This window comes from Phlebotomus argentipes, unplaced genomic scaffold (genome assembly GCF_947086385.1).
Source record: "Phlebotomus argentipes unplaced genomic scaffold, Phlebotomus argentipes genome assembly scaffold_18, whole genome shotgun sequence".
NCBI lineage: Eukaryota > Metazoa > Arthropoda > Insecta > Diptera > Psychodidae > Phlebotomus > Phlebotomus argentipes.
Window position 1 is genome coordinate 3,083,313 of NW_026776177.1, and position 13,793 is coordinate 3,097,105.

At 44.7% G+C, this 13,793-nt stretch overlaps 3 protein-coding genes across 4 annotated transcripts; 1 reads left to right on the forward strand and 2 right to left on the reverse strand.

The window, feature by feature from the left end:
• Window positions 1–8,582: 8,582 nt before the first annotated feature.
• On the reverse strand, window positions 8,583–9,461 carry LOC132260911 (antigen 5 like allergen Cul n 1-like). Its single transcript, XM_059759306.1, has one exon. The coding sequence runs from the start codon at window positions 9,348–9,350 to the stop codon at window positions 8,583–8,585; it is 768 nt and encodes a 255-aa protein (XP_059615289.1). The 5' UTR covers window positions 9,351–9,461.
• A 120-nt stretch (window positions 9,462–9,581) lies between these two features.
• LOC132260138 (molybdenum cofactor biosynthesis protein 1) lies at window positions 9,582–13,002 on the forward strand. Of its 2 annotated transcripts, none has more exons than XM_059758084.1 (4): window positions 9,582–10,170; window positions 10,311–11,138; window positions 11,202–11,322; window positions 11,670–13,002. In XM_059758084.1, exons 1-4 carry the CDS (start codon window positions 10,069–10,071, stop codon window positions 12,353–12,355), a joined length of 1,737 nt encoding a protein of 578 aa, XP_059614067.1. In that variant the 5' UTR covers window positions 9,582–10,068; the 3' UTR covers window positions 12,356–13,002. The 2 variants fall into 2 exon arrangements, with proteins under 2 accessions (XP_059614067.1, XP_059614068.1); XM_059758085.1 differs by lacking the exon at window positions 11,670–13,002 and adding an exon at window positions 11,475–11,663.
• On the reverse strand, window positions 12,401–13,718 carry LOC132260142 (probable prefoldin subunit 2). Its single transcript, XM_059758092.1, has 2 exons — window positions 13,487–13,718; window positions 12,401–13,395 (listed from the first exon to the last, which is right to left on the reverse strand). Exons 1-2 carry the CDS (start codon window positions 13,624–13,626, stop codon window positions 13,086–13,088), a joined length of 450 nt encoding a protein of 149 aa, XP_059614075.1. The 5' UTR covers window positions 13,627–13,718; the 3' UTR covers window positions 12,401–13,085.
• Window positions 13,719–13,793: the final 75 nt, after the last annotated feature.

A 13,793-nucleotide genomic window follows, 5' to 3' on the forward strand; every position in this document is an offset into this window, starting at 1 on the left:
CGTAAATTGCTTCTTTTAACCTGTCCAAAAAGGTGATGGTGTGGATTTTCTACTCCATTAGAGTTGCAATAGATCGACAGTAATTGTTTTGAAATTGAATGGAATTGCTCAAATTTCCCGCCATTTCTTCTACCACAATTCACTTCTGGGATGTTGTCTTGTCTTTTTTTTGTGCGTATCACAGTAGCCAGCATCTCAAGCTTCTTCTCTTCTCCTCTCTCCATCGTGAAATGATGTTCCTCTAAATTGCTTTCGACATGGATTTTATAGCCCATCCCGCAAGAGAAGAAAACGTGCCGAAACCAATTCACCTCATCCCGGTGTATCCTTTTTTCGTTGCGTAATCTCATACCACAATTTGTGTGGGTTTTGTCCTCTCTTCCCAGGGTGTTTTAATGGCCTTTTCAGGTTCTTTTCACGTCCAAATGGTCAGGGACGTAACGCATTACGGATGCCAGAGAAATCATGAATTGAACGCATAAAATCTTGAATTGAAAACTATGTGAAAAATTGGTTTGATTCGCTGTGTTAAGCGAGAGAAAAGCACTTGCGCGTGGGCGGGGCAAGTGAGTGGGCGGAGCGATTAGTTGGTTTATCAATTACGTGCCAGTGATTGACAATAAGCTTCTGGACGAATTTACTCCATACAATGTTTGGGCTGAGAGAAGGGGAGAAGTTGTGAAGAGTAATAAAGGAAAGAGACAAAGCAAGGGGGAGATAATGTGCCTTCCAAATTTTCCTGACACTTCTAGAACATGAAATTTGTAGTCTGTTTCTACGTCCATTCGATATTTCTACAAGAATTCACTTAAAACTGCTTTTATGGGTATCTTTTCCAACCATAACCTTAAAATAACACGTAGTGATCTTCATAAACTTCGTTCAGAAGTATTCTAGATCACAAAATCATCTCTCATCATTTGTCAATGAATTCAAAATTGCCCATTTACATTCAGAATCTTGAAAAAAGTTTTGAGTTTTGAGGTTATGTTCAATTTCAATACAATTTACAGTGTTTCTTGGCATTGAAGGATCAGAATAAAGATGTTTATTTGCATGAAAATGCTTCAAGCTTAAGAATTAATGTGCTAAAATACAAATTAACCACTAAATTTGTCTGTGATTTGTTACATAACCTAGAAAAAAGATTATTACGATTGCTTCTACGTGAAAATCAAGAGAAATCCAACAAATCGGTATAATTTTTCAGTAGAAAAAGCACTCAGGAAAGGATTATTGTAGTTTTATGAGTACTTCTGCACTTCTTAAATACTTCTGCTGAGCTGTACACCATTTCTCTCTATATTATCTCCCCCTTGAGCCAAAGTTGTGCGGCATAATCTGAGATAAAAAAATGATAAAAATAAAATGATTTTCAATGGGTTTCTTTCTGTCTTCCATCCAGTGGAGCGGGGGAAAATTGTCGAGATTATTTTGTTTGGTCAAAGAGTGCCGCACTTTTTGGCGGGACACTGGATTGATGAGGACACAAGAGAGAAAGTGACGACTGAGAAATGTCTTCCAAGGATGCCCAGATCGGAGATAATTGACATTTCTTCACAGTTTGATGGCACTTTAGCAATTCTAAGTGACTCTCTGCCACACAAATTGCCAAATATTTCCATTATAGAAGAGTTTTTCTTCTCTTTTGCTGGAGGTCAATTTCGATTGGGGGACGAATTGAGTTAACTTTTGAGGTGATCTTTTGACGTGGACAAACATAAAGCGCCAAATTCTTGGAGATGTGGATATTTCAAATGCTGAAGAAGCGCGTCTCCTTGCGCCGGTGCCGAAGAATGGACAAGAGAAGAAGAAGCCAGTAAGAGGATGATTGTGAGATGACGGCGGAAAAGAAGCGATATTACAATATTTATAATAATAATAATAGTGATTTTTTCTTCCAAACCACCGACAATAAGCACGGCATACGGCATTTAATGTGATTGAGGTTGGATGAACTTAAAAAAAAAACTGTCATTGTCGGCGAAAGATGAAAGAGTCCAACAGTTGTTTTTCTGTTTTTCTTGTCCTCATACTATCGCCAGGAAAAATCAAAAGTAAAAAGACAGAATGAAAGAAAAAACTATAGAGATTGCGGGTAAGATGCGAGAAATTACATCAATTCACACTCCAATTTGGTATTACGGAAATTATGTGCGCACATATTTTCTCTAAATCCCTTTTTTCTTGCCCTCCTCGCAATCCGGATGGATGTGCGCGCCCTCACGTGAGGCTGCGGCGCGGCTTTGTCGGCTCTGGTGTCCTTTCATAGACAAAGACAATTACCCAGAGAGAGAGACATGAGGAGGAGGAGGAGAAGAGGAAGATTCTGGGGCCCCACGAAGCGCCTTCACACACGCATCTGAAAATTTATTGATTTGCCAAAAAGAAACATGGCACGAGTTAATTTATGGCGCCGCCTTCTGCACAGACACCCAGACTTTTTGGAGTGATAGAGTGTGATTGATGGAAATGCTATTTGTTAAATCGCTGTGAATTAATCAATTCACAAAATTTAACAATCATTCGTAGAAATTTTCAGGAAAAATGCACCGAAGAATCAAAGCGAATTCTCCGACGCGAGAAACGTCGAGATTGGTCATTATGATTGAACGTGCTCGTGGGATTAAGCATTTTCCCTGTCTGTCGCAAATAAATTTGTGGTTAGATTTAATCTATAACTGGAATTGTCGACCAGAGGCTGTATTAATAAGATTCAAATGTATTTTTAGGGCGAATTTTGCATGACAAATTTCGCATGGGGACAAAATAAATGAGAAAAGCGTGAGAAGCTCGAGAATCTTCTCCATTTCTTCAGTGAAATTGATACATTTTTAATTAAACAATCACTTGTGAACTTAAGGAGCTTAATGTGTGATGAGAAATCTATTTTCTTGCAAAGTTTTCTTTAGATTTAGAAGAAATTACAAGGGTAAATCCGGACATCACGTTTTTTATCCAGGCCATGAAAGATTGTAGATTGAAACATCGCGCAATCAATACCGCCACTTAAAATCACTCTTTGGACATCTTTTCCGACCATAACCTCAAAATATCACTAAGAATGCTTTTAGGACTCCATTTGAAAGTTTTTTAAATAACAAAATCACCAAAAATTGCTAAGTCAGTGTCAAAATTGGCTAAAAAGTTTTCTAAATGAACATTTTCCAAGTCCTCATTATTCTTTTTGAGGTTAAGTTCGATCTCAATACAATTTCTAGTGTTTCTTGCTATCAAAGATTCAGAATAACAGTGTCACTTTCCATGCTATTGTTTAATTCTGCCAACGAATAGCAATCTTGTCGACTTTAGCGTAAGATTTGATGTGCTAGAATGCGAATTATTCACTAAATCTGTCCTTGAATGTCTTAAAAGAAGTATTGAATGTTTCTCCAGCATTTAAGCATCGATATTAAGGTAATTTGTACCAAATTCCCCCGCTCTTCCCTATGAAAATGTAGCAAATTTTTGGATAATTTTCTTTATTCACTAAAATATTGTCTTTTAATTTCCAAGCTTCGCTTTCCTCTGTAATCATTCTTCACCTTGACACATTTGCGCGCTGACGATGGCGTGTCCTGATAGTGTCCTTCGTGGTGAACTACTGCGCGGCGATTTTTCACGAGGGTGAAGAAGAATGGCCACGTCAATTTGTTATGGGAATGCGCGGAATTTCGAGGCGAAAAGGTCCCCGAAAAAAATCGTTAAACGTATGGAGAGTTTCAAATTTCATTGGACTGCTTATAAATTATTTGACGGCGGCTCTTCTCAGCCTCCATGGCAATTATTGAAAAGTCTCCGTGATCTTATCTCGTATGTGGGTCTCTCTCTCTCTGTGCGCAATATTCTCTCGGGCATCACACAAAAGTGAAATGAATGAGTGAGGATCGGCGATTATTCAAATATTTCGGCTGTGTTTGATATCGAAACCGCGTGGTGGCGGCGTCGAGGAGCCCCCCGGAGGGCACACGGGGCAGAGCGCGGAGCGCGGAGGAGAGAAAAAAAGCAGAGAAGAAGAGATTCGAGTTTGTGGCCACAGAGGAGTGTGTGTTATAGGATGCGCCAATATAATAACATAAATAACATCTCAAATTGAGCAGTCAGGAGATTTATCGACCAACAACAATACGATATGTAAATAAATTTTTCTCATTATTAATATTGTGGGTTGAATTTGTATGTTTTTCCCCTCTGGCTGCCCCACCTCTTCGTCTTCACCCGCCGCCGTCGTTGAGATAAAACCGTCCAAACGGCAAAACTCACAAGCAGGAGATTTAAAAGGCAAAATGATCCCTAAAATTTTTACCTCCGCGTATAACAAATTGATTATTATCATCAACAACTTCTTGGACTCGCGCGCGGGAATCGCTTTTTTCTGCCATCCTCCGAGAAGAGCCTCTCCGCCGAGAGGAGATTGTGATCTTCTGTTCGCGGAGAAGCTCTTCACTCAAGTCTCGGGAAGCCACAGAGCGCGCAATGGTTCTAAGAATTGAACAAGAATTTGATTGTTACGTTTATTGTATTTTCTGTATTAGAGGCATTTCTTAGGCGCGCGGACGCATCGTTTGAAGTGCACCTTGATTAATATCGATGATGTTGATCATTCATCTCTTGACACACCTCATCATCGTCACGGACAGAGACAAACATGTGCGCCTCCACCGGAGATCAAAGGGGGTGGAAAATTGTTTTGAGCATGAGGTTTAAGTATTTATCGAGCACGCACCGAATAAACAGTCGAAAACAGTCAAATAAGACAGGCTCTGGACAAACACTGGGCTTACTATTGACACTCCTGTGGTCCTTGTCAACTATTCCTGGTATGAAATGTCCCAGGAATGTAGCCGAGAGAAAAGGGATAATTCCTTAAACAAATATACAGCATCTTGGCGGGCCGCCATGAGAATTCTCACGAAATGCCATCGCGCAGAGCATTTGAACCCTTTCGGGGCCTGAGGAGAGAGACTGATCAGCTGCAGAATTGACATTCCCGCGAGACAATGGCACACGACCTCCTTGTAGCGCAGCAGAAATGACTAAATTGAGTTGCTTGGGAGAGATTTGAAATTTAATTAGAGATACCGTCCAGTGGAGAATCACGCAATAAACGCCAAAGCCAGCGCACAGACTTTTGATCTCCGGCCGACGTGTCTCTGCATGACATCGGCGAGGAAAAAGAAAACATAGCGAGAGGTGGTGGTAATTAATTTCAGCACTGATTAATAAATTGTCTGTTTTCATGGAGATTATGGCGCTGAGACAAAATGGGACAAAACCAATGTCACAAATTGCCACATTTATTGATCTTTCGGTGTGGCGATCGCCGATAAATTGCCTCATTGATCACTCTGTTATAGAAAGAAGGCCTCAACTAACAATGGAAAGTAGAACTTCTAAGATATTCTGTGAATGAAAGTTACGAAAATTTTGCAATTTACTGTCAAGTTCCTTTCTTTTTTAATGCAAAACCAATGTGCAGATATAGGATAGATAAAGGAAGAGTTAGCAAATTGCAAAAGCTTCTGTTTCAACAGGATTGAGGCATTTTCTAAACACTTAGAAAAATCAATTTTATTGCTTTTCTAGGTTATGTGATTGATTTAAACAAGATTTTGGCGCTCAAATAATCCTCAAAATTGCCAAATTTGTGTTTTAAACTGGGAGTATTTCTCGTTTTCTTGCACAGAGTTGAGTATTGTGCTTAAAAAACATCAAATTGGCTAAAATTCAGTTGAAAAACACAGGCTAAGAACCAACCATAACCTCAAAATATCTTTTCAATCTAGAATAAAGTCACTTTGCTTGGTTTTTTTGTGGTTTGTGCTTGAAAGTGGCAAATTCAAGTTCAATATCGCGATTTAAACATTGTAAGATGTTTGAAAGGATTAAAATTCGTCCAATGTGGATATTTAACCTCACATTTTGGTCCAAATGACTATGTATTTGTCAAAAGACAACCTCTTTGTCTGTTTAAACCTCTTTAGACGTTTAAACGCCTTTAAATGCTAAAGATTCTGCACAAAGACTGCAAAAACACCCAATTTCTCATGAAAGATTTCAACGGAAAGTTTCAGCGCGAAGCGTAGTCTTTGAGAGATTCCCAGGAGCGCGATTGCCCTGGATGAGGAGGAACGCGAGGAGGTGTTGCTGGACCGTCTGCGGCCGAGTGTGTGGGGTTGCGGCGTCTGGGCCTCTGTGAGTCGCTTTTTGGTCACCGGAGGATGGCTTTCCCGTGTGATTCCCGGCGAGGTGCTCGCTTGTGTGGGTGGCGAAATCAAAGATCCGATTTCCGATTTGGTTTATTGGCGTGGTGCGACGGAATGCCAACAGTCGTGCTGTGTGATTGCCCAGAAATCAAAGCGGAAGAGGCGTTCTTTGGGGCGATCATAAAAGTCGCCGCGCAGCATCCTCAAAAGGAGTTTATTCCCTGGCCAGAGAGAGAGAGAGAAACTGTGGAGCTTCTTCTGTTGGTCCCGCGATCGCGGCAAGAGCTAATGAATATTGAATAAAATGGAAATTACTGGGCCATTGTGGGGCATCTGAGCATGGCGAGGAGGTGAAAAAGAAGTCGGCAGCGTCGATTGGCGTGTTTGTAAATTTATCTTGTTACGAAAATTATAAATCGAATCAAACACGACAGACAAGGGAGATAAAGTTTATTAATTACCAACATTCTTGTGTTTGAATATTTCGTGTGTGTTTGGCGTCTTTTGCGACATCATCGGGAACCGCGCGACTTGCTTTGGAGTTGTAATAAAAGTCCAATTTGGGTAGTTGTGAGCATTTCTGCATTTTTATGCCACTCAGCAGTTCAAGAATGCTCGTGCAATTACCATAAATATCTCCATTGCACACTGGACAATGCCTAGATTCTCTGGACTTGGGAGATCCTTGGTGGGAGATTTATTGGGCATTCACTGTGTCCCCTTGACTCGACCACCGAGGGATGATGATGGGCTGCAAAAGGCCCGACAATGGGGTGATTTCTGAAGTCAAACCCCGAGAAGAGGGGCTGTTGTGACAATGTCTCGCCTTTGAGCTCGTCGGCGGTCCTTTATTTACACGGCGCGGCTCCTTTGGCCAGGATCTCATTTTTCTCCGAAAATGTCACAGTGCGAGTCAAAATAGAGTGTTAATGCTCGTTCGTCGGGATGAAATATGATGGGCGACGATCAAAGGTGGCTGACAGTAGCTTCACGTGTTGAGTGATCTTTCCTGGGAAACTTCCTCGTCTGCCCAAGAGTGAGAAATATGCCGATGGTGTTGACCTAGGCCAGGGCAGTTTCTCTCTCTGTCTCACTCTCGCCTTGTCTCTCTAGGTCATTGGCAATGGGGAGGGACTGTGAGCCACCCGCGTCGTCGGCCAGTGGCTGTAAATTGACAATTTCCAGGGGGATTTGTGAGTGTGTGTGTGTGCGTGGAAAAAGGCATTCTCTGCGGCGTGAAACATTTCAATTCACTCTGGATGAGTGATTGCGGCACTCACAGTGTTATAATACACATGCGATGCCTCTTTATTCAGAAGTCCGTATGAGCAGTTAAGTTGAAACGAATTGAGAAAATCAGTCACTCCGTTTGATCTTCACCGATCTTTTGATACTTTGTCTCTCCACTTGTCCTGCCTCGGCTTCTCTCCTCTCTCGCTCTCTCTCCCTCTCGCTCTCCACCCCGATTTTCCCGCCATGGCGAGTCGGTGATTTTCCTGGCGGATTCTCTGGCCAGGACCACAGAGAGAATGGCCACTTATCCTTCGCCGCGTTCTGCCCTCTTGAGATGAACGCAAAGTGGTTCTCTGCTCTCTCGGCTTCAGGAGATGAGAGAAAGAACCAGCTGCATCGGAGATTTACGACAAGCGTATCATACCGACAAAGTTGTAAACCAAATCAAACGAGCCGACTTTTGGGACACCCAGAGCACAGGCATGAGCGAGAGAAGCGACTCCAGGCATCAGTCAAGCGGAGATTCCGCCAAGACAACCCCACAGATTTGGTTGCAAAACGAGGCAATGAATTGCCCGTGTTAAAAGGGGTAATAACTAATCTGTGTGAGGTCCAATTCGACACTCCTTCAATTCCACGCTTTCCTGGCTCTCAAAAGTGTGGAACAGAAGGTCGAGTTGTTCCTTGAATCTCAGGTTGAGGTGTAATTTCTTTATGATATTAACACAAGGCGAAAATCAGTAGCGAATTGTGATTATTCAATCATTTTTCTTATTATTCCATAAAATTTTCAATCATTCTTCCATTATGCCGAAATATATTGAAATATTTGATTATTTTCTCCAAATATTGCCGCCAGAGGGCAGCTGTCTAAACTCTAAAGACATGTAGAAGTTCCGATTGTCCTTCCCAAAGGCAAATTTGGCCCTTCTAATAACATTTCCATTACAAAAGATGTATAATTTGCTTTATTCAATTGAATAGAAGAGAGAGAATTGTGATTTTGCTCTGCAACTCGTCAACCCTCTGACTTTGACTGGTGAAGCAGACGAATAGAATGATCGTGCGCATTTCTGCATGCAAATGCCTTTTATATCTCCATCAATGCGCCACAATTAGTGACTTGAATTGATTGAGGACGGCTTAAGGAGCGCACAGAGCTTCGTATTCCTTGCTGGGCGCCTTACCGATGCTGTGGCAGCCGGAAAGGGGTGATCCTGGGGTGTAAATGGGCCTGTTGAGGATGTTTGTCTTCGCATAATTGCACGTGAGCAGGACAGCATTCCACTGGTATGAATCCTCGTGGTAATTGTACGTGATCATGGCGCATCCCACGCGGTTGTTCTTCTCGTTCACCATCACGGTAAAGTGGCCGCCTTTGAGATCGCTTCTCTCGAACTTGCTCACCACGGACTCATCCAGCAGCGTGTTCTCCGCGAACCACTCGTCAATCATGAAGCTGGATATGTTGACCAGAGGCTCCAGGTGTCCTGTGGTGGCGTGGAAGCCGAGATTTTGGCCGGCGTGCGGATAATCCGGCGTCGCGCGGCAGCCGTCGTGATCGAAATTGCAATGCTTCACGTGCTCAGTGGCGAGGAAGGCCAGCTCGTCGTCCCAGGCCATCTGCTGCATCTTCTCAGCCTGCGGGTACTTTCCCACGAGTCCCTGGGCGATGTCATTGCGATAGTAATTGTGCCTGTGCAGAATGCCACGCACCAGATCCTCGTCCATCTTCACGATCTTCACATTCGCGCATGATCCTTGAGGAAACTTTGTGTGCTTGCAAGCAATGTGCTGCTGTCCGCGACAGAACTCCTTCTCAACAGCACACCAATCCACGCAATTCACCACCGAAGCCCCGAAGAGGAAAACACGGAGGAAGAGCAGAAGAATCCTCTCTGAATTTCCCATCGTTTAAAGTCATACTAAAACGTATCACCAAATGTGCATTATCTTTTAAAGAGTTTGACTCCATTAAGTCACGCGATATTGTTCATAGTGTCACGTTTCCGGGGCGTTTGCACAAAAAACTGCTTAAAATTGCATCAAAAAGACAGATTACGGCAAAAAAATGCACTTGGCTTTTTCAGAGCGAGAATTATCGCTTAATAAACATTTTCTTTATTTGATAAAATATGGTGGAAAAATAAATAAATTTCAACACAATTAACATTATATTCTCCGCTCAACGTTCTCAATGAAGACACGCTTTTCGACGTATTTTCTTGTTATTCATTGAAAAAAAAAAACTATTGATTTTCTGCTTCTGAGTAAACTTTTTCTCCTGTTTTTGATAAAGTTATAAATACGCAACTGAAACGACTCAACGATTGATCAAATAGAGACACAAATAATGATTTTATCATCAAAAGTTTGCAAAGATGTGAAATTGAGGCACAAATTAGGGTTAAATTGATCGTAGTTTCGTGCAACTGAAGCTTTTGAGCGGGAACAGGGGAGTTGCATGAGACTGGTTTCCTCTGATTTGCCTACTTCGCGGCGCTTGAGCAGTTCGATTGTCAAATATGACGACATAGCGGACAGTTTTTTCTGACTGGAATTAATTGTTTCCAGCTTTTTGCCATCCATAGAATAGTGGGCCGTGCGATTGGGCGCGAGTGTCTGTGAAATGTTGAGACCGTTGGGATCGCGTTTGGGTGTTTTGGGTCGCTTTTGGGGCATTGGCGGCAGAAGTTTTTCCGCCGATCCACCACCTGTTGCTCCCGGAAAGGTGAGTCTCTTCCTGCTGCTGTCCTGCTCTCTTCGAGATTGCGTGTAAATTGGCTGAGTGGACAGAGAGAATGACTGGGAGATTGGCACAAGGTCGCTGATTAAGTGGATGATAATCAATGTTGTCTGTCTCGTTTGCAGAGCATTTTGGGCGACAGGGAGTCGCCCACGCTGACGGACACTTTCGGGCGCCACCACACGTATCTGAGGATCTCCCTGACGGAGAGATGCAATCTGCGGTGTCAGTATTGCATGCCAGAGGAGGGCGTGCAGCTCACGGCTGGCGGTGAGTTGCTGACCAATGCGGAGATGTTCAAGCTGGCGGAGTTGTTTGTCCGCGAAGGAGTGAGGAAGATCAGGCTCACTGGCGGTGAGCCAACAGTGCGGAAGGATATCGTCGAGATTGTGGGCACACTGAAGAGCATCCCGCAGCTGGAGAGTGTCTCAATCACCACGAATGCTCTGGTGCTCACGCGAATCCTCGTGCCGCTGCAGAGAGCCGGTCTGGATGCCTTGAATATCAGCCTGGACACGCTCGTGCCCAAGAAGTTCGAGAAGATCACCCGTCGCCGGGGCTTTGAGCGTGTCATCGCTGGAATCGACCTGGCCATTCAGCTGGGATATCGTCCGAAAGTGAATTGCGTGGTGATGAATGGCCTGAATGAGGAGGAAATTGTGGACTTTGTGGAGTTCACAAGGGACAGAAATGTCGACATTCGCTTCATTGAGTACATGCCATTCTCCGGGAACAAGTGGGAGACGGAGAAGATGGTCTCCTTCCGCGATATGTTGTCTCTCATCAGGGCGAAGTATCCGGACTTTCATGCCCTGCCAAATGGACCAAATGACACTTCCAAGGCCTTCAAAGTTCCCTCCTTTGCCGGCCAAGTGGGCTTCATCACATCCATGACGGAGCACTTCTGTGGCTCCTGCAATCGCCTCCGGATCACAGCCGATGGGAACCTGAAGGTGACTCCAGGCTTCAGCGCTTCCGCGCGCACATGCGCTAAAGAATCTCTCTCTGGATTGCAGGTTTGTCTGTTCGGGAACACGGAAGTCTCCTTGAGGGATGCTCTGCGCGGCGGATGCTCAGAAGGTGATCTGGTGGCTCTCATCTCAGCAGCTGTGAACAGGAAGAAGAAGCAGCATGCGGGTGAGTATCAGAAATCATCCATGAGAACTGTAGATAGTAGATCAGCCTCTCTAGTCGCTTCGGTTAGTTGAAGAAACGGGAGTTGAGATACAAGAAAAAGATGTCCCAGAAGTGCAAATGAGACATTGGACGTTGCTCTATCCTTCTTCTAGGCATGCTGAATTTATCTAAAATGGAAAATCGACCCATGATCCTAATAGGAGGATGACAAATCCTCCTCCTGTCCACAAAAAACAAAATCTTGCCACAACTTAGAACAAATAGATACTTAACAGTAGTCAAAATAGAACTTGTGTAGGTTCTTCTGTGGATGGGATTGAAACTCTCTGTGCTGTGCGCGATTGCAGATCCCGCCAAGGCAGTGCCGGGAGTGTCTCTGCGTGACATGACAGGGGATCTCTTGGCGGCGCAGCGCCCGGCCGGGCGATCGCTCGTGCGCTGCATGTCCACGGGCAGTTTGTCTCACGTGACGCCCGAGGGGAAGGCGAAGATGGTGGATGTGAGTGGGAAGAGCGTGAGCCGGCGCGAGGCCAGAGCGAGAGCCGTGGTGTCCGTGGGGCCCACAATCTCCCATCTCATTCGCAGCAATGAGATCCGCAAGGGTGACGTGCTGTCCGTGTCGAAGATCGCCGCAATTCTCGCGTCCAAGCGCACATCAGAGATCATTCCGCTGTGCCACAACATTCCGCTGAGTCTGGTGGACGTGACCACGAAGCTCAACACGCGCACGCACGAGGTGATCGTGGAGGCGCTGGTGCGCTGCGACGGGAAGACGGGCGTCGAGATGGAGGCGCTCACGGCCGTCACGGTGGCCTCGCTCACGATCTACGACATGTGCAAGGCCGTGTCGCACGACATCGTCATCCGGGACGTGATGCTGGTGGCGAAGTCCGGCGGCAAGAGCGACTACAAGCGCCAGGCGATCGAGAAGGCGGACGACAGTGAGGATGGAAATCTCAAGGAGATCACGCTCAAGTACAATCGTGATCCTCACGATGAGAAAGACGAGCGATTCTATCCCACGCCAATTTAGTCCTGCTTCTCTTTCTCTTTTCCCCCCTCTTTTCCTGTGATTGGCACGCAAACACTCTGTCCTTAGCAGCAGCCACGAAATCCTGTGCATTCTCTCCAGCAGCTACGCGCATTGTCCCTAATCCCGCCGCAAAACCAGGGATACTGAGTGATGAATTCGCTAAAATCTCGACAAAAGACTGATAAAGACACTTTGTTGGTTTTATTAGCGACAATTTTGAGAATATGCTAATAAAATCAACGACTTTTGGATTGAAAATCGAGTCAATATAAGTTTAGTTAAAGCCAAATGAAATCTCTATGTTGAATTTTTGTTTAGACGTGCCATTTTTCTTTCAGAACTAATTATCAGTTTTGCTCCAGTCTTAAAGTATACGATCTTTTGAAGCGTGATAATCTCATTTCCAAAGTCTCCGGAACTGTTTTTCTTCTATCGAATATGCTTTTATGCCAAAAAGAACCAAGAGAAAATATGCAGCTAATGGCTAGTTTCCATCCTCAGTATCCCTGCTCTTGCAGCTGAAGCTCCCAGAAGAGCAAATATATATTGTTTTACATCTCTTGCATTGACTTTTTAAAGGCTTTTATACATTGTTATACTCACGGAGGAATAATAAAATCTATTTTGTATAATCGTTTTACTGGAAAGAGGCTGATGTTTTTAATGTGAGAAGCGCGATGGTGAAACAAGACTTTTGCTTTTAAGTAAACTGGTGAGGAGCAGAGGTGATTCAGTTGTTCACCACCAGAACGTTCCTGCTCTGCTGGCTCTCGTCGGGCTTCGTGTCGGTCTCCTCGGCGGGCGCTGTGGCGGCGCCGGGTGTGCCGATTCGTATGTTGTTCTCCTCCTTGAATTTGTTAATCTCCTGCCCCTTCTTCGTCAGCTGCTCCGTGACGGCGCCGATCAGCTTCTCCAGCTGCTCCTTGCTGTCCGTAAGCTGCGGCAGGACAGCCTTCACGGTGCCCTCGCACAGCACGCCGCCGATCAGCCGGAAGCACTTTCTGCTCTCGTCCACCGTCTTCAGTGTGTCGATCACGGTCCTGCAAGGGGGGGCAGAGAGCAGTGGCGTCAGCCAACAGGAGAAGCGCCCCGATTGAGGGGAAAATGTGCAAAGAGTGAGGTTATGCGCACCTGTGCTCCTTCAAGTCCATCTCATATTCCGCTATCCGATTGGCTAGACTGCGCTGTTCATTGCGTAGTGTTTGAAATTCCGCGAAGATCTCCTCGGCCGTCTTTGCCTTGGGGGCCTTTTTCGACGATTCACTTGCCATTCTGTCGCACACGGAAATTTCCTGTCTACAACCCACACAAAACACAGCGACTGACAAAAAACCCCAGAAAATGACAAGTTGTGGAAAGAGATCTGCGCCGAGCCAATTACTCCAATTCCACCGAATCAACTCAGTTTCAACGATTCTGCCAGCTAAAGTTCGTTTCA